At 36.1% G+C, this 24,634-nt stretch overlaps 3 protein-coding genes across 5 annotated transcripts; 2 read left to right on the plus strand and 1 right to left on the minus strand.

Annotated features, from left to right (window-relative positions):
• Nucleotides 1–1,658: 1,658 nt before the first annotated feature.
• dguok (deoxyguanosine kinase) lies at nucleotides 1,659–7,393 on the plus strand. Of its 2 annotated transcripts, none has more exons than XM_038295446.1 (7): nucleotides 1,659–2,192; nucleotides 4,143–4,252; nucleotides 4,352–4,551; nucleotides 4,767–4,914; nucleotides 4,998–5,113; nucleotides 6,725–6,824; nucleotides 6,999–7,393. In XM_038295446.1, exons 1-7 carry the CDS (start codon nucleotides 1,955–1,957, stop codon nucleotides 7,023–7,025), a joined length of 939 nt encoding a protein of 312 aa, XP_038151374.1. In that variant the 5' UTR covers nucleotides 1,659–1,954; the 3' UTR covers nucleotides 7,026–7,393. The 2 variants fall into 2 exon arrangements, with proteins under 2 accessions (XP_038151374.1, XP_038151375.1); XM_038295447.1 differs by having other exon boundaries at nucleotides 2,025–2,161.
• Nucleotides 7,394–8,810: 1,417 nt separating this feature from the next.
• spaw (southpaw) lies at nucleotides 8,811–10,878 on the plus strand. The gene is made up of 3 exons (XM_038295597.1): nucleotides 8,811–9,338; nucleotides 9,664–10,442; nucleotides 10,521–10,878. The coding sequence occupies exons 1-3, from the start codon at nucleotides 9,053–9,055 to the stop codon at nucleotides 10,671–10,673; spliced, it is 1,218 nt and encodes a 405-aa protein (XP_038151525.1). The 5' UTR covers nucleotides 8,811–9,052; the 3' UTR covers nucleotides 10,674–10,878.
• Nucleotides 10,879–15,584: 4,706 nt separating this feature from the next.
• Nucleotides 15,585–20,576, minus strand: LOC119790172 (eukaryotic translation initiation factor 4E-binding protein 1-like). Of its 2 annotated transcripts, XR_005281681.1 has the most exons (4): nucleotides 20,127–20,576; nucleotides 17,604–17,795; nucleotides 16,013–16,133; nucleotides 15,585–15,977 (listed from the first exon to the last, which is right to left on the minus strand). XR_005281681.1 is itself a non-coding variant. In XM_038295596.1 (3 exons), the coding sequence occupies exons 1-3, from the start codon at nucleotides 20,260–20,262 to the stop codon at nucleotides 16,102–16,104; spliced, it is 360 nt and encodes a 119-aa protein (XP_038151524.1). In that variant the 5' UTR covers nucleotides 20,263–20,576; the 3' UTR covers nucleotides 15,585–16,101. The 2 variants fall into 2 exon arrangements, 1 of the variants encoding a protein (XP_038151524.1); XM_038295596.1 differs by having other exon boundaries at nucleotides 15,585–16,133.
• Between the last annotated feature and the right edge of the window lie 4,058 nt (nucleotides 20,577–24,634).

Here is a 24,634-nt window from a genome sequence, read left to right on the forward strand (position 1 = left end):
GCTGAAATGTTGAATGACATGAAAAGGCGAGACAAGACAAAATACAATTATTCTCTTAGTTGTTCTTTCTTTCACATAGTGAGCTTTGCAATATAAATGAGTCTGTTGGCTAATGGACAATATAAATAGGCTCTGCCTTGCCTTGTTGGAAAAGCATGGTTATGACCTGTTCTCAGCATAGGAACTAGGACCTGTATGATATCTGGTTGTTCAATAGGTTTGTCTAAATAAAAGATTTAGACATGACTTATCAAGATATTCCGGCAAAAAGGTCTGATGTTGCAGGGGAAGGTAATGAAAAGTGTTTGGAAAAAATGCTCTTGTTCTGATGCCAGTTTGTTTCAGCCTTTATCCAGTCTCATGTAGAAGGGCTGGTCATATCAGAGGGTATTTACTTTACAACGAGGACAGTCAGCAAGGTAGAGTGGCTACACAAACTTGAAGAGGGGAGGGGGGCTTACAGGAAAACTGAAATTCTCTGGGACATCTAGTGTTAAACAGACAAACTAACAGGAATAGACAAAGAGATAGCAAACAATGATCTGGCCCCGATAGCTCGGGTTGAACTGAATACAAAGGAACAGACGCAGGTGGATGAGATGAGTGATAATTACAAAACCGGGCAAATTTAAGCAGGTGAATGATATGAACAATTAAGGTGAGCTACAAGGGCAGATAATGACAGTTGCAGAGTTGTTACGCTGGATGCCGTTCCTCAAGCAACCTCAATCTGAACCCTCGTCCCCTGGGTTAAAATGTAGACTTACCCTGGGGTTAAGACAGGTACAGCAACTTTTTGTTCCTACCACACATTCATAATCATATTCTGGTCTGACTTAGCCATTTTAACACACGGCTATGCTTTAAATGAATCCAGGCTATTGTTGCTCAGACCGTATGTTCAAAGTTCTACTTCAAAGTGAACCTCTGCCCAAGTTTCAAGCATTTTGCATGAGTTGCTGTAACATTTTTTTCTTCTGTCTTATGTAGTAAAGCATGCATACAACATGATCATGCAACTGCTATGTAACCCTGTAGGGGCAAAATGTTTTCTTGAAACTATAAATGCCACATTTTTATTGCTTCCACAGTATCCAACAATGTCTTATAACTCTCTGTCCCTTTAGGTGGACAGATTGTGGATTAGTGGATTAGTTCAAAGCGTGGCATATGATTTTATAAACTAATACAGCTTTAAACTTCTTCATCATCTCTGCCCTGTCTGCCATGCTCTTTGGTCTCTGTAACTCTGTAGGTTCTCAATTAAAAATGGCAGGCCTTTACAGAACAACTGGATTATCACTGAAATAAAACCACATAGCTGGACACTCAACTAACTAAGTAACTTTTAAAGTTTATCAGTTGCACTTAAGTTATTTAGAGATATCAAAAAATAATTGAATGAAAAATTTAGAGATACAGATTTTTTTAGACCAAATTAACTTTTTGTTTTATTTATTTTTGCATTTGTTATATTTACTTTTTTCAACAAAGTTTCTGAAGTTTTTCCAGACAACTCCTTTAAGCAACATCACTTACTCGGCATTTTCACATCGACAAATCATACCAAGAAATACTAATTTTAAGGAAAATATTACATAAAATATTCTTTGAGAGTATTTTATTTTGAAAGTGCAGGATGTTAAACCGGAAGTACATCTTCGTTTCTGAACTAAACTGATCACATGGTATGAATTGAATTCACAAGGTGAACAATCTGCGAAACTCTAGTTTAGTCATATTCGAAAGACTGAAATATAGAATTTGATAAGACATTTAATTTGAGCAGATATTCGGTTTTCTTCCACAGAAAGTTGACGTTACGTCAGAGTGCGGGGGTGGGGCTAGTTTACGTGAACTATTAATCTCGTGGGGATGTTTTAAGTGGTTAATAACAGACAGACCAACGACTGCGGAGGAAAAATGTTCGCTGTTTTATTTTAGTTTAATCACAATGGCTGCGCTGTTACCTCATGTTCCTGTAACAGTGAGAGGTCTGAGACAGCTCTGGATCTTTGCATCATCACGGAGGAAACCATCGAGCTGCTTCATCCTGAGAGAAATGACAACTTCATGCGGTGTTATGAATAAAAACACAAGGGATCCAAATGTTTCCTCCTTAAGAAAGCACTCGATTTCATCTAAGGATGCTGCATCGCCGGTGAGGAGAGTTTCTATTGAGGGAAATATTGGTAAGATCACTGGACGTGTAACGGTTTCAGAGTGTCAGTTGTTATTGGGTAATAAATAAAGCAGTTTTAACATTTTTGAAGGAAAGGAGATTATTTATAAGAATTTAGATTAAAGGGAGATACTCTGGTCCACACTCCAGCACAGTAGATGGCGCTAATACAACTCAACGTTACCCGCCAGTAGAAACCAGACAGAAGAAGAAGTTATTGGGCGTAAATTAACAGTGGAAATAACTTTAACAGTCATTATGTGCACTGTCTTCAAAGAACATTTTAGGTTATCATTTTGTAAACCAGAGACCCACACAGAGTGCCTCAATGGTGAGGTATAAAATGAACAATTAAGGATTTTTAGCAAATCGATTAATCAGTCGATTATTTTTTCGATTTATCAATTAATAATCAGGTAGCAAAAGGTTAATTAAAGAAGGCTTATTGTGAAATTAAACCAGGTGAAACTAAAACTTTTCACTTGAGGACTTTTGGATAAAGATATGGAAGAGGATTAGGACCACTGTAAAAATAAAAAATAAAGTTAACAGATTTTTAAATTTAATTTCAGTATAATATAATAAAAAAGTCAGAATTCTGACTTTATTCTCAGAATTCAGACTTTATTCTCAGAATTCTGACTTTTACTTCAGAATTCTGACTTTTACTTCAGAATTCTGACTTTATTCTCAGAATTCTGACTTTTACTTCAGAATTCTGACTATTCTCAGAATTCTGACTTTTTTTTCTCAGAATTCTGACATCTAACAAACATGTTAGCATCAAACCGTTGCTTTGTCTGTTTTAAAGACTAAACTAGCTCTCTTGTTTTAATCGCCTTCTGCCCTTCCATTAATAAATAGCATCTTTGTGTTAAATAACATCACGTAAAAAGTCACCTAATAACGTCATTTTCCACTAATGTGTTAGTATTTCTCCCAAACAACTCGCATCTTTGTCAGTGAAGCTGAGTGCTCCCACATCTCTTCCTTCATGGTGCCCATTTACATTAAGATCAGAAATTCTGAGATTAAAGTCAGAATTCTGAAAAAAGTCAGAATTCTGAGAAAAAAAAAGTCATAATTCTGAGATTAAGTCAGAATTCTGAGAAAAAAGTCATAATTCTGAGATTAAAGTCATAATTCTAACTTTTTTTCTCTCATATTACACTGAAATAAAATTTAAAAATCTGTTTTTTTCAGTGGCCCTAATCCTCTTCTGTAAGAACATATTGACAGACGAAAACATTTTTCTTTTCTTTTTTAATCTTAAATGCAAAAATTTTACCTCTTACAATTTTGGTATAATTGCTGCTCAAGGTGGGTTGCTTTTTCAGCTAAGAGCGTGTTTTAGAGTCACAACTCCAGTTAAAGATTAATCGATTATCAAATTAGTTGAGAATTATTTTAAATAATCAATTAATCTGATTAATTGCTTCAGCTCTAAAATGAACCTGTAATAAAATTATGATTTGTACTAGAAGTGGCTAGAAAATGCCTCAATGTTAAAACAGTCATGAAAAGAGGGAAAATAATCGGTTATAGAAATAACACTTTACACTTTTTAAATCTTATTTTTAAAACTATTATATGTAAGGTATTCCACTTCAAAGTTACCTGCCATTTGTTGTGGGTTTGACAAAAAAGAAAATCCAATATACTATTATCTTTGTGATGTTAGCATGAAAAAATACAGAATAGGTTACAGTGAATGTGTACTTTTGTATAATATTGTATTTCTGGGCGATGTGAATAAGGAGAGTCTAATTAATAGCTTGTCTTACGTGCAGGATCCAATCTAAACCTGGTGAAGCAAGTAGCACAATAAACTTTACATTGGAAAAACATTATTTTAATTTGTACAGATAATTAAAGTAGATATTAAGGAACAAACTTGATATTTGTACATTTGCGTAATTAAGTTACTGTAAGCAATATTTCATTTGCTTTTATCCTACAGCTGTTGGAAAGTCGACTTTTGCAAAACTCCTGCAGTCAGCCTCTCCAGACTGGGAGGTGATGACAGAGCCTGTTAGCGAGTGGCAGAACATTGAGGGCAAGACTTCAAAGGTGAATTTAATATTCATCTACCCACAAGAAGATTGAGATTAATTGTTTTCTCTGATAATCAAGGACAAAATAACACTACAGGCTCTCTGTATTTACCAGGAAAGGGATTCTTCACCCCATGCAACAGTCAGCAACCTGCTGCAGATGATGTACCAGGACCCTCAGCGCTGGTCCTACACCTTTCAAACATATTCTTGCATGACCCGTCTGAGAACACAGCTTCAGCCACCTCCAGCTCGTCTCCTCAACTCCAAGGCGCTTCCTGTCCAGGTGTATGAGCGCTCCATCTACAGCGACAGGTGAGGAGGTGGGGGAAAAAAAACAACACGTCTGTGTACTTAAAGCAAGCAGTTTAAATAACATTTAGTTCTGAAGAATTGGGATTTGGATCTACATAAATTGGATGATGTGCTTGATAGTTTTTTAAATTAAATTTTAGGAAACATTCTGAATGTCAAGTATTGTGTACAAGACGTTTTATTCTTCATGCTTAACCTTCACTCTTCTCTGTCAGATACATCTTTGCTCTGAATATGTTTGAACTGGGCTGCATCAATGCCACAGAATGGATGGTTTACCAGGACTGGCACTCCCTTCTGGTGGAGCAGTTTGGACACCAGGTGGAGCTGGAGGGCATCATCTACCTCAGAGCCTCCCCCCAGGTATGGATGTCAGTAATATTTGCTTTTTAGCTATAAATGTAAGCCCTTAAAAATGACTCATAACAAACTTGGCACCTTACCAGAAATGCATGGAGCGTCTAAAGCTACGGGGAAGGCCAGAAGAGAAAGGAGTACAGCTAGACTACCTGGAGAGGCTTCATGAACAGCATGAGAAGTGGCTGGTAGAGAAGAGTACTGAGTAAGAAGATGAACACATTCCTTATAAATACAATTTTGGTTAAAAAAAAAAAAAGAAAAAAAAATTACATCCTAATTGCTACAAGCGTTTTACACATTACAGCATAAAGAAAATAACCTTTTATTATGGTGAGACTGTTAGGTTCATTCACTGCAGCTGGAATGTCGACCCAGCTTTCACTGCGCTTCACTGAACTTGTGAACTGAAGGTGGAACAACTACTGTCTCCTTATACTTGATCTAAGCAGGATCTCCTCATCCATAGATTGAGGTGGAGAAGAGATCCTGTTTTAATTGTGGTTCTATTTGTTAATGATCAACTGATGAAATGATGTTCCAGAAAATGATTAAACAGAAACCATGGAGTGTAGAAATATTCTGTCTGTCTGAATATGATGATCTGGTTCACCAAGAATTAACTTGGTTGAGATGAATAATTTTTTTTTTTTTTTTTTTCTAATAAGTTGGGATCATAATGACACCAAAATAATGAATTTGATTTTACAACTTGAAGATCTTTCCCTTTGAGGGAAACTTTTGGACATGACCTCGATGATAGACAATGAGGATATCTGACTTTGTTGTGTAGAATTATGGACTTTAAAATTATTTGTAATATTTACCAAATTGAGAGGAAACAGCATTTCCTTCTTCAAAGTGATTTCCTTTGTCTTGTCATTTTTGCATAGTGTTAAAACAGACTTTTTTTTTCTCCAAATGAAGGAAACACCAAAAATCCTGATTTTTATAGTAATCTTTATTTTGTTGACACGGTTGCTGCGATCTCATTGAAAATCATTTAGTCATTTTTTAATTATTATGTTTTTAAATTAAGGCCTTAATTGGCATGAAAGTCATTAAATGGGATTATCGTGGCATTAAAAATGTTTTGTTTTTTTTCATAAAAACAATTTCGCTAGATATATCTGATTTATTTTGCACGGAACTAGTTTCAGTTTATCGTAAAGCTGTAGGTTTGGAAAAGAAGCTCGAGGCGGAGAAAAAGGATTTGCATAGGAAAATGCAAAAATCAACAAAAGCCTTTATAGATGACAAAGGATTTTGCCGTTATATATATATATATATATATATATATATATATATATATATATATATATATATATATTTGAGAGTCATGGGTACTTGTTGATGGCATTAACATTCTTTCTAACAGCATTAAAAGAGAATTAAAAACCATTAAATTAGAGTTACTCATTCCTTTATGTACCCTGGTTGATGATCAATATTTTAAACTATTTAAGTTATTTGTTTATCTATATTTGCAGAATATGAATTTGGTAAACCTAAAACTATGCCACTTTAGGAGTTTGGAATAGATACTCCTGGTATATCCTGTCATATTTACAGACAAAGGAAGATTTTTTTAAGAGTAAACAGCATAACCTATTTATAAATATTGTTTTATAGTAGTTTTAATAGATAGTTTTATAAACATAAATAAAGAAAAATTTTCTCTGATTCCTTTACATACCTAATCATTAAACAATTGTCCATTAAATGGGTCTGTTAACCAGCAGTTGAACAGCTGGCAGTCGTTGGTATTTGAAGACATTAATATGCTCAGGCACACCTTTGGTCCTTTTATTCGTAGGATACACTTCAAGAAGTTGAAAAACATTCCTGTCCTGCAGCTTGATGCCAATATGGAGTTTAAGAGCGATCCTGAGGCGCGGGAGGAATTTATTACAAAGGTACCTTTTATCTGAATCTGCCGCTTCATAGCTGCTTTACCTCAAAGAGCCACACGGGGGCTCTAATGTTTCTTAGCTTATAGATTGATGAATATTTTAAAGTTGATGCAATGTTTGATGTCTAAATGTTTATAATCCATTGTTTTACTAAAGTATCGTTCCTCCAACACACAGGTGAAAAACTTCTTTAGTGCCTTGTGAGAAGATTCTTCCCCACAGCAGGAAACAGAAGACCTCACACTACCACAAAAAAGAGTTACATAATATACATGTATTTTTATGGTGTTATCTTTGCATCACCACTCTTATTTAAGATTCATAGAGTTTGTTTGTATAAAAGTATTTCACCTCTTATGATCCATTTGTTTGTTCTGACAGCGATGGGTCATTGTTTTCCACACCAGAATTCTTATTTAGTCATAAGAATAATCAGTATTCTTATGCTGAAGAATCTGATAGTTTTTATACCAAGTATTCATCATAAGCTAAAGATTTACTGTGAACAACGTCACACAGGGTTGACTGGATTTTCTGTACTTTGTTGACTAAATAAAAAAATTTTCTTAAAATTTTTGTTCTTAACTTAATCACAGCGTGTTTGCTTCCAAACACGCAAAATAAAATATTATACATTTATGATAGAGCCATGACATAAAAACCATAACCAGTAAATATTAGTAAGACTTTCAATTCCTTTCTTCTAAGAGGCACGGTTTATCATTGTCATTTCAACAGATTCTCTCTCCCAATCTGTTGCTCTCCACAACTCTTTTAAGGTTATCATTCGACTCTTCTGACTGATTATCTGCTCATCCAGCCTGTAGCTTTAAGTGGACAGCAATTTAAGCCACAAGCACAAATCTGCCTTCCATTGAGGAAGGAAAAGATGAATTTTTATAGGGCTGAAACAATCAGATTATTTGGGACTAATCAATTACTGAAATAATCGTTGACTAATTTGGTAATCAATCATTAATTGGAGTATAGAGACTGTAAAATATGCCTTTAACTGACAGAGAAACCCACTTAGAGCAGGAATTATACTAAGTTGTGAAAAAATATATACATATATTTTGCATAATAAACATTTTTTGTCCTCCAATATGCCCTATCCAGAACTCCTCAAGTGTAAAAAATAAATGACAGATTAATTAATGACCAAAATAATTTAAAGTTTCAGCCCTATTTTTCTATGTTGGTGAATTATTTTAGTAAACACGAACAGCTAACACCTGCAAACAGAAAAAGCAGTAGGAAATTTATACAGCAAAAGTCACATTTTAACCACTTTTCAATAGAAAACATAATTCGGAAGCCGACACCATTTTGTTCACCTATCCTTCTGCAACTTGTGACAGACTGCCATGCAATGTGGCATGAGTCATAGTAATTACTACTGTTCGATACTATTAATGACATTTGGCAATGTCATTTAAACTATGTTAACAACTTATTTACTGTACTGCATACAGCATTGATGAGGTTCCATCTGTACACTTTACTGCACCTTTATAGTCCACTCGAAAAAAATGCTCTTGAGAAATAGCTCTTTTTTCCCAAAAATAAAATAATACTATTGGTTTTAACCTTTTCCCGTAAGGGCAATTTTGTTTTTGATAGCTTTTTCTCTGCAATCATTAACCACCACTGTGCTCATCCCTGCCAAGTGATTTGTTGTTTATTTGTGGATGTAGCTGTAGTTCCTTTCTAAACCAGAGAATAGCAGCAGCAATAATCTTAAATAAATGTCTTAATTTAACACTTTAGTTAATAATAAATGAACCATAAACTGACAGCATAATTACAGCATTCAATTATTCATATCAGTATACTAACATTAAATATGACATCATTTTTTTTTATAGTGTTTTGTGGGGAGATTATAAAATAAAGTAATAAGCATTTTTGCAAGTCTATAAATAATGTTAAGCTTCCTTTGGACTTAATGAGGTATACGCTCAAGTGTCTAATTATTTATATAATAAATTGTGGATTTAAAAGTTGACGGGACAATGACCTTGGCTAAAAGTCCTCCTTCTCGGGGACTGTGATGTGCTCTGATGATCAGAGGGGCCGTTAAGATGCCTGCAGTGGTCAGGGGTCATCAAAGGGCAGCTGTCCACTATAAAAGACCTGTCTGCAGCTCCATCTGCACACAACATCATTTGTGCCCGAGAGAAGCCAGAGGAAGGACAGACTGAGGCAAATCTTTTTGGGTTTCAGCTAAAATGGAGTGCAGAGGTCTTCTTGTTTTCTGCACGCTCTTTTTCTGCTCTTTAGGAGTCATTTACTCATCTCGGGCCCGCAGACATCACACACACCTGGAGAACAGTTCAGCGTATATAAATCATTCAGCTAGTCATCGTATTAGATACCCTTCATACATGATGCAGCTGTACCGCTCCTTCAGTGCCGCCGACTCCATCTCCTCAATGGCTGTCAACACCTTCACAGCTCAAAGGGACCAACCTGCAGTTCACAACTCAGATTCTGTCCTGAGTCTGATGGCCAAAGGTTAGTAAAACTGTTTCCTTTATACTTTTAATACTGCTGTGATCCATCTGTCATCCAGCTGCATTAAGTTATCAGACCCTCCCTTTTTACAACCCAGCAAGTGACAAAATGCTTATTGGACTTTAAAGGGCCGGCTCTGTTTTATGTGGGGCGGTTGTATATTAGCCCTCAGACGGCCTTGTGCAGGGGGGTCCAATACACATCCTGTCCCGTTTCCCCTCTCACTTCTGCGTTTTGACATCTGTCCAGCAGCTTGGCCCCTAAACATCCACTCAGTCTATCAGTGTCAGGCTTTGATTTCTCTTTCTTCTTCCCTTTAATTAAGGTTGCCATCAAGCGGGTGACACATGGACGGTCACATTTGACATGTCCTCTATCTCTACCAGTCAGCTTGTCCAGCTTGCTGAGCTTCAAATCCGACTCCCGGCTTTCTCTGCCTCCAAACGTGCCACTGTGGATTTATATCACTCCCGGAAACAGAGCTGTGACCCGGACAGCACTTTGTGCGAGGTTGTCTTCTTGGGGAGCTTTGCCACAAAACCAAGTATCACAAAGTCTTCCTGGAGGGTATTCGATGTGACCGCTCTCTTGAAATACTGGCTCTATCAGGGAGGTGAGGTGCTGAACCAAGAGTCTTCTGGGGAGCCTGAGAACAGCGATGGGTGCAGTCAAGATGTGGGCAACTGGGGAACAGTGCAAAGAAAAGTACAACATCCAACCACAAATCGGGTAATGATGGTTATCTTCTCCAAACACAACATGCCCCAGGATGCCCCTGCAGCTTACAGTCTTATTCACACTGTAGAGAACTCCAAGTATCTAAAAGCCAACAGGGTCAAGATTGACAATCAAAGCAGACGCCACAAAAGGAACCGATTGGGGGCCCTGAGAGTTATTGACGGACCTGTACCTACCGTGGCCCCCGTAGTGGAGCAGGCTCAGGGGCCACTGTGTCGTAGGGTGGATATGTGGATAGACTTTGACCACATTGGCTGGGATGAGTGGATCATCCATCCTAAGCGCTACAATGCCTATCGCTGTGAGGGAGAGTGTCCGATACCACTGGACGAGTCCTTCAACCCCACCAACCACGCCTACATGCAGGTAAGATGATGACCACATAGTTTAGCTTTCTTTTGATGCAAAGTTGTTGATTTATTTAAGTGAAATGATAACTTTCAGAGCCTGCTCAAACATCACCACCCAGGAAGAGTGACTTGCCCTTCGTGCGTGCCAACGCGCCTCACCCCGCTCTCCATGTTGTACTACGAGAACGACGACCTGACCCTGCGACACCACGAGGACATGATTGTTGAGGAGTGTGGTTGCCATTGAAGCCAACCAAAATTACCAAATTACTATCAAATTAAACTTGAATTATTTTGTTTTTGTTCTCATATAAATTGTAATAAAAAAATTGTAATGAGCATTTCTGGTCATGACCGTCTACTGAAAGCCGTTTTCAGTGGGAATAGATTTATTAGTAATTTTCCACCATTTCATATATGTTAAAACAATGTAAATGTGAATATTATGTCTATTTATGCACAATAATGTATATTTTTGTATATAAAATATAAAAGAATATATTAAAATCTTTTATTTAAAGAAAGAGTTGAATTATATGCTTTATTTTAATGGATGTCTGTTCTGTTGTTAAATAAATGGCACTATTTCGTTACAGCTAGATTTACAAAGGTTGAAACCACACCAATGAGGCTTCAGTGGGAGTCATATGTTGAGATATTTAAGTGCTGTATAGCCAGGTTTGAAGTTTAATTGTACATGCCAATTATTTTCCAATATAGTGCATCACTCACATTTCAAAATCTGAACAGTTATATGGCTTTTAAATAAATGTTCTCTCTATAAGTCACCTAAATGGTTGTTAAATTAAACCTTTGTGTAATTTTATCTCGGCATGAATGCAACTAAACCTGAGGTTTGCAAGAGAATGTGACCAAGCTACATATTAGACAAGTCAGCAAGAAAGTTGTAGAGAAGTGTAAAGCAAAAATAGCTCAGAAGTTTTCGAAGCTTTGGAAATCTAACAGAAGAGCAATTGACCCATGCTCTAAATGTGAAAAAAGCATGACACAACTGCAAACCTACCAAGAATAACTGTCTGCCTACATCAACAAACTAAGAAAGGGAAAATACTCTGATCTGAGAAAGAGTTAAAAGGTCAAAAGTAAATCTGCTGGAGATGTAGAGACATGAACAAGACATATATTTTTTTAAAGTTACAAATCTGCCCTTAATAATAATTGAACTTTATTGATCTCACACTGGCGAAATGTACTTCTGCATCTTAACCCAGTGGGCTGCCACTGTGCGGCACCCGGGGAGCAATCGGGGGTTAAGGGTCTTGCTCAGGAACTCAGAGTGGATCGCACCAGGTACTTATAAGCTTCTCAGAGCACAAGCACACTGCTCTACCCACCAAGCCACCGCTCCCCTAAAGGAAGAGATGCAATAAGAAAACTCCAATTTGAAACCTTGTTCATCGTCGCCATTAAAATGGACACTGCAAATGTAGAAGATTAAAGCAGAATTGTACTTTTTGAGCCTTCATGCAAAATGTATGTAATACACCCTCAATGTGAAACCTTACGGTGGTAGTGTCATGAGGACGATTTTCTTTAGAAGGAACAGGCAGGTTTTTCAGGGTTGTAGGGAAAATGGATGAAGAGATCACTAATGAGCAACGGAATTATGTTCAGAAAAACTGTAAATACAGAGCAACATTGCATATGGATTTGTAAGGAATTCAACAATCCAAGTCCAGACCTAAATCATAAGGAAAAATTTAATAAAACCTGAAAACTGTTGTTTACAGAGAATCTGAGACTTAGACTGAGCTATTTTCACTGCGATAATTAAAGCATACTAAGTTTTATTTTCCTTTTCCCTTGATTTGAGCAGTGAAGTAAGAAAATTTACCAATGGAATAAGATGACTAAAGCTTATAGAAAGAAGAAAAGCAACTCGTGCATATCTAATTATTTGTACTTTTAATCTTAAACATGTATGTACTTTTAGATCAGTTAGTCCAGTGTTGCAAAGAAAAACACATTTATCTCAGCTTCTAAATGTACAAAAAAGACTGCTGTTAAAAGGTGCTTTACTAAGTATTGTGTAAGGGGACATAATGAAATTCCACAAAACACAGGTTCAATTTAAATGAATTGTTTAAATAGTCTCTTCACACCTAATTAACAGATCACCCACATATTCATCAAGGTTTTACCTTGTTGACTCCTAACCAGCAAACAGTTTAGTATGCTTACCTTTTTCACCTTCAGCAATCCACATCTTAGGCACTTTACTGCACACTCATTACAGGTGTCATTAGCTGTGCTCCTAAACCAGGCTTCTTTTGTTGATTGAGAACAACAGGCACAAGGGCTAAAACTGCAGAAACCTTCGTAGATCAATGGACCAGAAAGAAGGCAGAAGTGATTGTTTATCTTGGAAATGGGGGATGGAGTGTCAGGAAGCAGAGGTGACGCAAGCAAACAAAGCCATGAAGAGGAGTGGAAAGAATCAGAAGCTGTAAAGTGAGGCTACTGTACAAGAAAAAACTGAGGGGGGTGATCTTAATTTATCAACGTTTTAGAGAAATTGTCACATCTTAATAAAATATTTCTTCATTAGTATAATAGAACCTCAAAACTTTTGTTAATATTAATGCTTAAAACACCTAACACCTCCTAAGACTTGGAGGAGAATCCCTTAAAAATATTATTCTAAGTTGATCAGATAATGCATAGCATCTCTCTAAGCTAGAGAAGATAAAAGAAAATGTTAGAAATATCCTCTTGAAACGTGATAGATTAGATTAGATTCAACTTTATTGTCATTACACATGTACAGGCACAAGGCAACGAAATGCAGTTTAGGTCTAACCAGAAGTGCAATAGCAGCAAGTGCAGGATAAATAATGGTTCCATAAATACAGGACATGGGTTTCTACTAAATGTGTAGAGATGAATACTATTATAAATAATGAATATAATATATAGATCACTAGTGTTATGAACTAAATTTACAGCTGGATATGTACCGAATATAATATACAGGTGGATATTACTATGAAAAAGGTGTTTACAGTTATGTACAATAGCATACAGATGGGTTTTACTAAAAAGTGTATAAATAAAGTTTGGACAGAAGCTAACTAAATTAAAGTGCAGAGGAAGGTAATTGCATATTACAGTTAAAGTACATTGCAAATGTATATGTAAACAATTGGTACTGTGAATAAACAGTCAGCAGTGCAAATATAAGCAGATAAGCATATAAGCAAATTAAGTAGAATGATGATCTTGAATGATACCATGGCTGAGACGGTCTCTTACAAAACTATTAGTAGTCCTTAAACGTTTTCACATTGTTTACAATAATCTTAAAAAGGACAAATTTCTTAAAATAAAATGTATAACTGCTGTGTACTAAATTAAAACCTTAAATAACCATCTAGAAATTTAACAAAACTTTTCCCCCATGGGTTTCCCACAGATTCTCAATATAGTAGAATATTTTGGGTCTTTACTTTGATTAGGCCATTCTAACAATTGTTGTAAAATCATGTCTCTGGCTGTATACTGAGGATCAATCTAAAGGTAAATGTCTTCCCCAGTTCTCAGTCTTTTGCACCCTATAACATGTTTTCTTCAATAATTTCTCTTTATTTAGGTTCATACATTTTCCCATCAACTCTGACCTGCTTTACTGTGCTAAGATAAAAACATTCCTACAGCACTATCATGTAATTTTCTCATCCCATTGTAGCAATAACATCCTCAGGTTAATCTGGTGTTTTTGGGTCACTTACTGATTTTTGTGAATTAAATAAAAGTCGTTTTGGACTTTCTATTCTCCTATTTCTGTGTCTCTTACATGGACTGTTGCAAATTTCAAAGGGAACATCTTTTCTTTGAATGAATCCCTTCTGCTTCCTACTTCTTCACATAAGTCAGAGATGTGGATTGCATAAATAATACTGTAGTTATCTGATCAAAAGATTCTTCTAGCAAAGCTACAGGGATCCCTGGCTGCCTCTCTAACTGAAGCTATGTTATGTTTCCAATGTTTTATCATTGGCTGGTTTCCAGGGTGTTTTTCCTGATCTGTCTGCTTTCTTTCTAGATCTTAATGATGCTCTCTGGTAACTATTTTTTTGCAACAAAGGCTCTAAGGTATTCAGAGAACAGCTGGATTCATACCGAGTTACATGAAATAGATTTCTGATAGTTATGAGTAGTGGAGTTTTTTACTTTTTTTTTGAAAAACCTCAGAATAAATCCATGTTTCCTTTTTATTTTTAGTTGAGACCTGGACTACTTTTTGTTGAGGTATCACATTAAGGCTTACTAATATCTAAATTGTCATATTGTAGGTTAAAAGGGGAAGAATTTCAAAGGGATTAGCAAGATAGTTTAAATATTGCAGGCTTTTATACACAGTTTATTTCTAAAGTGATATAAGAGAACAGACTTCTGTGATGGCCTCAAAAACAGTGCGACAGTCCGACAGTCCCAGACCTTAACCTCATCTTGTTGGGCCATTATCATTAGCTGGCTAATATAAAAACTGGTTTAACTCGATTTTACAAAACTGATAAAATTACTTTTGTGATTATTTTTCTAGAAAAATTTAAGATTCTTTAATACAAATTTTTGTTTGCAGGAATGTATTTATATTCAAGATATGAAGACAGCTAGCATATGTGGCAGCTAAAATTTGTTGTAAAAAGAATATTGTAAGTTATATGGAGTTTTTATCCAGGTGTATTAGTAGTATATACTGAATGTTTGAGCATATGAAAATGTCTTCATTATTTAGTAGTTTTCAACATTAATTTGTAATATTAAACAATTGTTTTTGCTGATTTATTTACCAGAGATATCTGGGCAAAGTGAATCTGACAGGCTTCACCTTGAGTAAAAGTGTTGAATGGAAGGCGGGAGTTTCTCCCTGCTATGTACACTTGTATATTGACCTCTCTTTAGGCATCCTACTGGCTGAGGTTATCAGCCAGCAGCGTCTTTGAGGAATTCCTCTGAAATGACTCGTCCTGAAACAGCGACAGGAGGTTTTGCAGCCGGCAGAGCAGGTCGCTGCACATTTGCCCCAAAGAAATGTATATTAGCAACCTGTGGATGTTTTTTTTTTTTTCAAGCAAACATTGCTTTTCATAGATGTGAACAAAAATGTGCTAAACAAAAAAAAGGGACAAAAGAGAAAAGGTTCATTTGTGTTTCCTTTATTCACCCCACAAACCGTGAAAAAAACTGTTTTGTAAGATCAAAAGAAAGTCAGCTTCACATTGGTTATGTAACACTTCAGGTAGAGGAGATTTAGAGATCTAGAGAGAGCTGGCAGGATTATGAAAGCACACTGAGCAACAAGCTCTCCTGGAGTGAATGTTTATTCAGAGGATTGGATCTAGATTTCCGTCATGGATGAGGCATTGTTGGTCTTAAGTACCTTCAGAGGTGACTCTTTTGTTCTTACTGCAGCGACTACAGGAAGGCACACTTTCACATGTAAAAAAAAAAAAAAAAAAAAGTATTGAGCCCTGAAGCAGACAAAAAATAAAATAAAATTATTTTTCTGTGCAAAACAATCACATGAGCAAAAGGGCGGATGTTGAAACGTTGAAAACAAAGTGATGATGAAGGTAAATCTGCCAGAGACAAAGATTGAAATAAAGTTGCTCCTGATCATCAGTCACGCTTCAGTACTCGTTCAGCTTCGCCTAGATGTCCATTTCAAACTGTGCTTCATCCCCTAAAAAACAAAACAAAAGCAAATATGTAATTAATCAAATAACAGACAGATCCTCACTACTTTAAAATGCAGCAAGTAGAAAATAAGAATAGGAGATCCAAATAAATGATCTTCTATTTCAAAGGAAATTATCATATTAGATGACCAGTCTCTTTTTGTCTTGCATGTTCAGCCCATTCCCAGTCACTGCACAGCATTTCAATAACATCTGGGCTTTAACTAGACCCAGAACTTTCCATTTCTTGATACTTAGCCTGTCTTTAGAAGAGTTATTTCTCTGAGGCCCAGACAACCACAGAGGTGAAGTTCTGACTGCCGTCATATCATTTATTTATGGTACAAATAAGCATTTGAGTTAATAATCTCCTGTGATACTGAAAGCAACATGTGAAAGGCAGCAATACCCCAGAAAGTGTCCACTATGCCAGAAATGTAAAAGAAGAAGCAGGCTAACTACTAATGCTTAGTTCTGCTGTAGAATGGTTCAGTAATGTGGTAAGGCATAACATATCCACCCCTAACCTTATTTATGTTAAAAACTGATGATTAAAAGTCTTTCTCAGTCACCAAGTGCTTTTTAATTACAGCATTAGCAAATTCTTACTAGCAGGAAATGTCCCCATTATTGTCCACCCTGTCACAGTTTTTCATGATAACAGGGGGGACCTTAGAGGGCCAGAAAAGTTGGTGTTTCCTCTATAGATTTTTATTCATTGTCAATTCATTAAAAATGTGTTAGTCATTTTTTTTAAAAAGATGTATGCGTTAGGGAATTGCACTGACTCCTGCAGAAAAGCAGATGTATAACAGAGCTTGTCGTGATGCAGAAGGCAGGAATACTTGAATAAATAATAGGAACACTGGCAAAAAGACAGAGAGGAAGGAAGAAAAAGCAAGAGCATCAGAACTTAGAGAAAAGAGGAGGGAAACAAAAGAGTACCAAGGTCAGAAAGTGTCCTCCAAGCTGATATGTGCCATGGTTACTTTGATGGTGAATGGATGGTGAGGTTGAATGTGGACACATTTTACAAGCTGGGATATTCAATTTCAATTCAGTTTATTTCTATAGCGCCAATTCACAACACATGTCATCTCAAGGCACTTTGCAGTTCACCAGATCATACAGTCAAATGGATTCAAAGTTTTCTATCTAAGGAAAACCAGTTGATTGCATCGACTCATTGACTTGAAGGCAATCCCTCACACTAAGCATGCTTGTAGCGACAGTGGAGAGGAAAAATTCCCCACATAGTTTTAGTCCTAAACTGTTTGCTAGTTTCCCAGCACCAGTTCTTTGCACTGCCTCTCCCATAAACACTGGTTCTGGAGTTGAGTAATGCTCAGCACTACTGGTTTATTCAATTTACTAAATAAATAAAATAGTACAATCTATTGCACGTGTTCACATAGCAAATCATCTATCAGCCCAGCATCCTCACTGTGTCATGTTTTTCAGAGGTATCAACGTACTGGTATTGCTCATATCAGGAGCAGTAATGGAGTGTTTGTTCTCCACCTCTCCATTGATGGTCTTCTCATTGGGTTCTTTGGAAGCAGGGCTGGTGACCCCTGGGATGGGGGGCAAACCTCGGGGAGGGGTTCTGGCCAATGGAGAGCTGCGACACTCTAGCAGGAACTTTCGATCATAGATGATCCGGGTACCTATCCAATCAGAGAGGAGAACAAGCATCACAAAAAAGCAAGATAATAGCAAAAAAACATCATTTAAAAATAACCTTATTAAGTAGTTGGTCCAGGTTAAGTCTAACAGCTTTATTTGTAACAGCTCCTAGCTATCGCTATAAGTGTCATAAGACTTTCAATTAATTGCTCAGACAAAGTAAAAAGTAAAAATGAGTGACTATCCAACAGGGATATGTTGTCTATTTATAGTTAGTATATAACATGAAGTGTGTGTTGCATAACAACTTATTCTAATTGACAGAAAGTGGCAGCACTGTTTGAGCTACACTCATCAAAGTCTTTAATTTAAAGAGTCCTGTTTTTTTAATAATAATATGAGAGACTGAAATATCTACTTTCTAAGATTTAAGGCCTAACTTTGAGCCAAATATAAACACTTACAGTAAGATCTTGTGTGGATGTCAAAAAACTCAATTTAAGAATCAGCATGACAGGAACCAAACGCCTGTGACACGATGCTATGACTTACTTAAGATAATACATAATAATCAGAGAGATAAAGTATTTTGATCAAACAAGGCGTTGATCTGAGTAAAACAAAATGGGTTTCATATTCTTATTTTAAATGTGATTAAATAATCCAGTGTTTTTAAAAAATCTAATTAACTGATTTCTAGCGGAGTTAGATTTAATTCCTAAAAGGTTTATCATTTAAAATCCTATTTTTTTCTCTATTTAATGTTGACTTTAAGTTCTGACGTTCCTGTGAATACTTATTACATTCTAATAATACATGTTCCACTGTTGCCATCTGATTACAGTAATAACAAGTCCATGTTTCATGTTTCCCTATTTTGAAAAGAGAACTATTAAGTCCAGTATGACCAATTCTAAGTCGAGATATGACTACCTCTTCTTTCCGCTTTCCATTTGTACAACTAATACCCCAACCAGAGGCGTAGCCAGAAAAATTTCATAAGGGGTGGCCAGGCAATAACCAGTGTACTCAGAGGGGTGGTCGAAAATAGATAGGCACCGAGACCTCAGGGTCAATCTACACTGTTCCAATTGGAAATTTAACTAGCAAAACAACCATACTTTCTAAATAAAGACGCATATATTCAAGCATACGTGCTTTCTAGATAAAAGGTATAGTGGATAAAATTCTTTCAGGTTTGAGTTTTGGGCAAACATCTTTTCCATTGTCATTACTTACCCACTTCTATCAGTAATCATTCTGCATAAAATTGATATTTACAAGTACTAATATCTACATAAATTGTTTATTTAATATGTTTTTTTTATTAAAACAGTTATTTATCTATGATTTCACTGAAGACTACTAAGTGACTTGCAAAGACATTTTCTCTTTACCCAATAAAACAAACTATTTCTGAAGAGCATGCATTCTGTACTTATCATCTTTAATGTTAGTATATTGATGTGCATAATTAACCAGCGTTGTTTTTTTCTTTTGTAAAGTAATTGTTAATATATGATTTTTTTATTTATTTTTTTAATAGTCCTCTTGAGAGTATTACTGATGCCACCATCTGTATTAGAGGGAAATAAATGGTAGGGGTGACCATGGCCACCCATGGCCCCCCATCTAGCTCAGCCCCTGCCCCTCACAGTCTTTTGAATTATAGATTGACCCTTACTTTTGCTTAAAAGAACACTTAAGTTAATAATATTTGATTTTAAGGCCTGTTTAGCTATTATATCTACTTCTTCATTTCTTTCATGCCTACATGAGCAGGAATCCTGACAAATCGAACAAAACATTTCTTATTAAGAAGCTGAACTAATAAGTGATATATATCGGGTGAAATTATATAACTATTTCCTTCCCTAACATTGTCATCAAGCAACCATTCTAAAGCTAACATAATGGCAATTAATTCAACTGTAAAAACATCTGGGGTCAATGTTACAAAAGCAAGTTGAAGAAAAGCCTAACCGACAGCGCCCTCTACAGACCAGGTGGTGTTATTTGCTAATAGTCGCTAGACTTGGTCACGTGACTTAAAACTTTAAAAAGAACAAACCAGCGACTATTAATCATTATCCCCGGATTGAAACGTTGAAAACACTTAAACAAACAATCACTTCATTATTAATAGCCTCCACTGAAAGTATAACAATGATAAAGTGCTTTAAATTTACTTTTTTTCCTTTGAGTTTGTCGGTGGTTAGCGGTAACATCTAGCTGCAGCAGATAGGAGCACTCATCATTTAGCATGAAGGAAACCATGCTGATTTTTAATGAAAGCTCTTTTGTGAGCACTGAAACAGGCCCTTGATGATGCATATGAATACTTTTGGATAATATCTGTAGAAACGTGTTACCTCCAGGTGTGGTGCTAAACAGAGTCCCCCCGGGGGTGGTGGAATAATCGTGGGGAATGTGATCCGCGTTGTCGATGTTCACCCTTCTGCTCGACGGGATGGCCGTGGCACTTGTCTTCCGGCAGTCGGTGGGCATCCTCGCTTTATTTAACTCAAACTAGTTAACTAAGTGATATGAAGCAGCCAAGAAAGCTGGGTTTGGTAGAACAAAGACAGGGAGAGTGGCAGAAGCTGCTTTTGGCTCAACAGAACAACTCCTTTCTGCTAAATAAAAATATCTCCCTCTCATTAATGCGAGTGAAAGTGCAATCTGAATTTTTCACATCACTTCAAACGGTATATCTCACACACGCTGAAAGCGTTGCGGATCTTTGTTAAAAGATGAGCACCTTTTGCTTCGAAATGCAAACAAAACAACAGACAGGCTGCAGAGTAAGAGAACGCTGCTGAGAATAATAAACAGAGTTGACCCACAGCGCCCTCTATTGGAACAGTAGGGATTAGGCATGTGCTGCTGATGCGGAGGGTTGCATCATATCGCACACTAACTCCGTCAGAACTCACACATTGGCGGTTCCAGTTAATTTTTACTGAGGTGGCCAGGCAGGGAACAATGTACTGCAGAGTGGAAGCCCAAAACTACACTCTAAAATGAGTTCAGTGTCAATATATACTGATCAAAATAAACAAACAGGAATTCGTATTTTATTTTCTCTAATAAATCACTCAAGACAGACTCAATTTTCATGCAGCTTTTGCTAATAAAACTACAGATATATTTATATGTTGCTGTTGTTTAAATTAATTTATGGTTCCTACATAATATGTACATTATTAAATGGGCTGAGCAGTTTTATCTTTAATTATATAAAAGAGTCCTAGATATGAGTACAGATCCCCCACAAAGCATACAACCTATTTAAAAGACCAATAAATCTGAATTATTCCTTTTTTGCAATAGTGTATATTTTTGTCAATAAATAATCGTTTTATTTTTGTTGTCGGTTTTTGGTAAATATGTCAACTTTAAAATGTCAAAGTAGAACATTCTGTATTTAAGATGGTGTCACTGCTGCCACCCTCTGGCTTAGAGGAGAACTGCTTGTTCCAGAGGTGAAAACAACAACTCACCTGGTGAGTGTGGCCACTCTTACCAGGTTATTGATTGGTTAAAATGCATGTGTGTGTATATCACACACACTCCTTTGTGGGATTCCTGGCTAAATTTAATTATATCTAATTATATGATCTCAATGAGGCTCTGTGAGCAGCACTCTGCCAGGGCTGTCTGGGGATAGAAGCAGAGACGTAAAAAGAAGCAGAGATATAAAAGGTAACTCTTAACTAACACCACAGGTGGCCCCATCCAGGAAAGACACAGCCAGGCAGATGAGCTTCGAGTCAATTCCTATGTCAGGAAACAAAACAGAGTACACACAGTTAGTCACAGTAAGAGAAACAGGAATACACTGAACAACAGATCAAGGTCCAACATCTATAAACAAAGGTGTTGATGGCAGAAACACAGCTGATATTTCTCTCCAGGACGGTGTCACAGCCAAACAGGAACAGACCAGATGAAGCTACTGTAATGAGAAAAAGCAGAGAGAGCATAAAGGTATGTGTGGAACTAATATGTACTGCAAAATGGGAGAATGGATATAAAATTTGGCAGAATGATGAGAAGTGGTCCTCATGTCCACCAGCAGTCTAAGCCTATAGCAGCATAACTATAGATATAGCTTAGGATAACCTTAGTCACTCTAACTATAAGCTTAATCAAAAAGGAAAGTTTTACGCATAGCCTTCAAAACAGACAGGGTGTCTGCCTCATGGACTATAACTAGTAGTTGGCTCTACAGGAGAGGAGCCTGATAACTAAAAGATATGTGTCCCATTGTACTTTTACAAATTATAGGAACTACTAGTAAACCTGCAAACTGAAGGCAAAGTGCTCTGTTAGGAATAATCAGATCCCTCATATAAGACGGAGCTTGGCCATTTAAGACTTTATATGTGAGAAGGAGGATTTTAAATTCTATTCTGGATTTGATTTGAAGCCAATGAAGAGAAGCTAGAATAGGAGAAATATGATTTATATTTTTAGAGAGTTTGAGGATATTTATAATTTTTATCTCCAGAGATGCATGAAGGAAGTTCTTGAAACCTCTTTGATATGGGATTTAAATGACAAATCCTGATAAAAAAAAAAATACACCAAGATGTTTTGCTTTATTATCTGAAATCAATTTAATCCCATCAAAATGAAGTGACTAACTAATCAGCTTTCTTTTCAAAGACTCAATTCAAAAGACAATAACTTCTGTTTTGTCTGCATTGAGGAGCAGATAGTTAAGAGTCATCCAGGTATTTATTTCTTCAAAGCATGCCTGTAATCTATGTAATGGGTTAGTTTCATCTGGATTAATAGACAAATATAGCTAAATGTCATCAGCATAACATTATAAATAAATCCCACACTGCCTAATAATTCTACCAATCGGGAGCATATATATACAGTAAAGAGAATTGGTCCTAGCACTGATCCCTGTGGTACTCCACAGGTATGAGGAAGATTTATCATTAATGTGAACAAACTGAAATCAGTCAGACAGATAATTTAAACCGCTCTAGTGCTGTTCCTTTAATTGCTTAAACATATTCAAGTCTTTCTAAAAAAATATTATGAACAACTGTATCAAATGCTGAGATCTAAGATGACAAGTACAGATACAAGTCCATTATCTGAGACCATGAGAATATCATTAGTGACTTTCAGCAGAGCTGTTTCAGTGCTATGATGAGCTCTAAAACCTGATTCTTTAAAAGTTCATTACGGTGTAAATGGCCACACAAATATTTGGCAACTATTTTCTCAAGAATTTTAGATAAGGTAGGGAACATTCGATACACGGCTACAATTGACCAAGTCATCTGGGTCAAGAGATAGTTTCTTAAGTAAAGGTTTAATTACAGCTACCTTAAAAGCCTGAGTTTGTTATTCCTGTAACACAGATAGATTAATCACATCTAAAATGGAGATGGAAATACCTCCTTAAATAACCTGGTTAGAATTGGATCTACCATACAAGTTAAAGGCTTAGATGAAGACAAAGGTTTTGCTATCTCTGAAACTGGATGAACACAGTCTAAACTTGATTAAATTCTATACAGATGCTACCTCACCTTCTGGAGATAAACCAATTAATTTCCTCCCGATCCGCAAATGTGTTTTTGTATGTTTGTGGAATATGAATAGGTGCTTCACAAAAGTATACACACTATACGCAAAGACATTTCATTTCTTTATTAATTTTGTAAATGTTGAGCTGGTGTACAGAGTAAATTGTCAATAGATGCCCTCAGACTTTGATTGGAATAAAAGATTTTCACATGTATATTTCAAATCCATGTTTGACTCTTCATGACAATAAAATAATAAAAAAACAAGTTAAAACACCCATAAGACCCCCATTTATCCACAGATTGCAGGCAATACCCAGAACTCAACAGTCTCTTGGTAGCTACAGCTGTATGACGCTAAAAGTACATCCATAACATAATATAAATCCCATTTGACAATTAAGGGTGCATAGCATTCTAAGTAAATATATATATTTCCATATTATATATATATATATATATATATATAGCCTTTTTATGTTAAAAACATTTTATGTGCATGTGCGCAGTTGCATTCCTTAGTATCGAGTAATATGCTATTGCGTTATTAATGTCTTCAATCCGTTCTAAAGGAATATACATGTCTTCTCTAGTTTTTGCAGGAGTTAATATTTTTGCATGAACTTTGTGCATGGCATCGTTTTTGGCAGTCCTTTGGTGCAGGCCTTCTAGGATTCACCTCGCTGTTAAAACCACAGCACATCCTGCCGGCACCTGCTTGGACACCTCTCTGACCACATTCAATCTGTCACCATGTGGAAGCCTTCAGATTTGGCTCAGTCTCATATTTGGTAAGAGGGAAACCAACAAAAAAGCGATCAGGGGAAGGCTGCGTTGAGGAAAAATGGTCATCATCTCCAAAGCCACCAAATTTCTCAAGTAATTTTATCTTGTTTGAGATTGCGCCTGTGTTTTTACCGTTATTCAGATCCCTGTAGCACTAACCCTGACATCAGCAGATGATTCCTAAAATGAATCAGCTTGTTTAAACCATTCAAGCATTAAAACATAAAGGATGAAATACTTTTTAATTAAAAATATGTAATAAATAATTATTCTTTAATAGGAGAATAGGTTGAAAGTGAGCCCTGAAAAACCTGACATGAAATTATAGATTAGCTAAATCTCTCAGATTCATGAGGATTAATTAGTAGGATCAGATATTTAATTTTGCTCTATTTTAGTTTATTACTACTCGTTTGACTATTCATACATGTGATAATTTAAATAAGAGTTAATGTAATCATTTGAATGTGCTATTCATTTATAAAATGCTAGAGAGCATTATACATGTAAAAATAATTAGATAAAATGTTGTTAAAAGC

Source organism: Cyprinodon tularosa, unplaced genomic scaffold, assembly GCF_016077235.1.
Source record: "Cyprinodon tularosa strain WSP-4 unplaced genomic scaffold, ASM1607723v1 ctg356, whole genome shotgun sequence".
Lineage (NCBI taxonomy): Eukaryota > Metazoa > Chordata > Actinopteri > Cyprinodontiformes > Cyprinodontidae > Cyprinodon > Cyprinodon tularosa.

What these genes read in the sequence shown, in the direction of transcription:
- dguok (XM_038295446.1), top strand. Translation starts at nt 1,955, where the DNA reads ATGGCTGCGCTGTTACCTCATGTTCCTGTAACAGTGAGAGGTCTGAGA. An exon ending in TTCTATTGAGGGAAATATTG is followed by an intron (nt 2,193 to 4,142) that starts GTAAGATCACTG and finishes TTTATCCTACAG; the next exon opens with CTGTTGGAAAGTCGACTTTT. An exon ending in ACCTCAGAGCCTCCCCCCAG is followed by an intron (nt 4,915 to 4,997) that starts GTATGGATGTCA and finishes GCACCTTACCAG; the next exon opens with AAATGCATGGAGCGTCTAAA.
- spaw (XM_038295597.1), top strand. Translation starts at nt 9,053, where the DNA reads ATGGAGTGCAGAGGTCTTCTTGTTTTCTGCACGCTCTTTTTCTGCTCT. An exon ending in CCTGAGTCTGATGGCCAAAG is followed by an intron (nt 9,339 to 9,663) that starts GTTAGTAAAACT and finishes CCTTTAATTAAG; the next exon opens with GTTGCCATCAAGCGGGTGAC. An exon ending in CCAACCACGCCTACATGCAG is followed by an intron (nt 10,443 to 10,520) that starts GTAAGATGATGA and finishes GATAACTTTCAG; the next exon opens with AGCCTGCTCAAACATCACCA.
- LOC119790172 (XM_038295596.1), bottom strand. Translation starts at nt 20,262, where the DNA reads ATGCCCACCGACTGCCGGAAGACAAGTGCCACGGCCATCCCGTCGAGC. An exon ending in GTTTAGCACCACACCTGGAG is followed by an intron (nt 17,796 to 20,126) that starts GTAACACGTTTC and finishes CTGATTGGATAG; the next exon opens with GTACCCGGATCATCTATGAT. An exon ending in TCCTGATATGAGCAATACCA is followed by an intron (nt 16,134 to 17,603) that starts GTACGTTGATAC and finishes TTTGTTTTTTAG; the next exon opens with GGGATGAAGCACAGTTTGAA.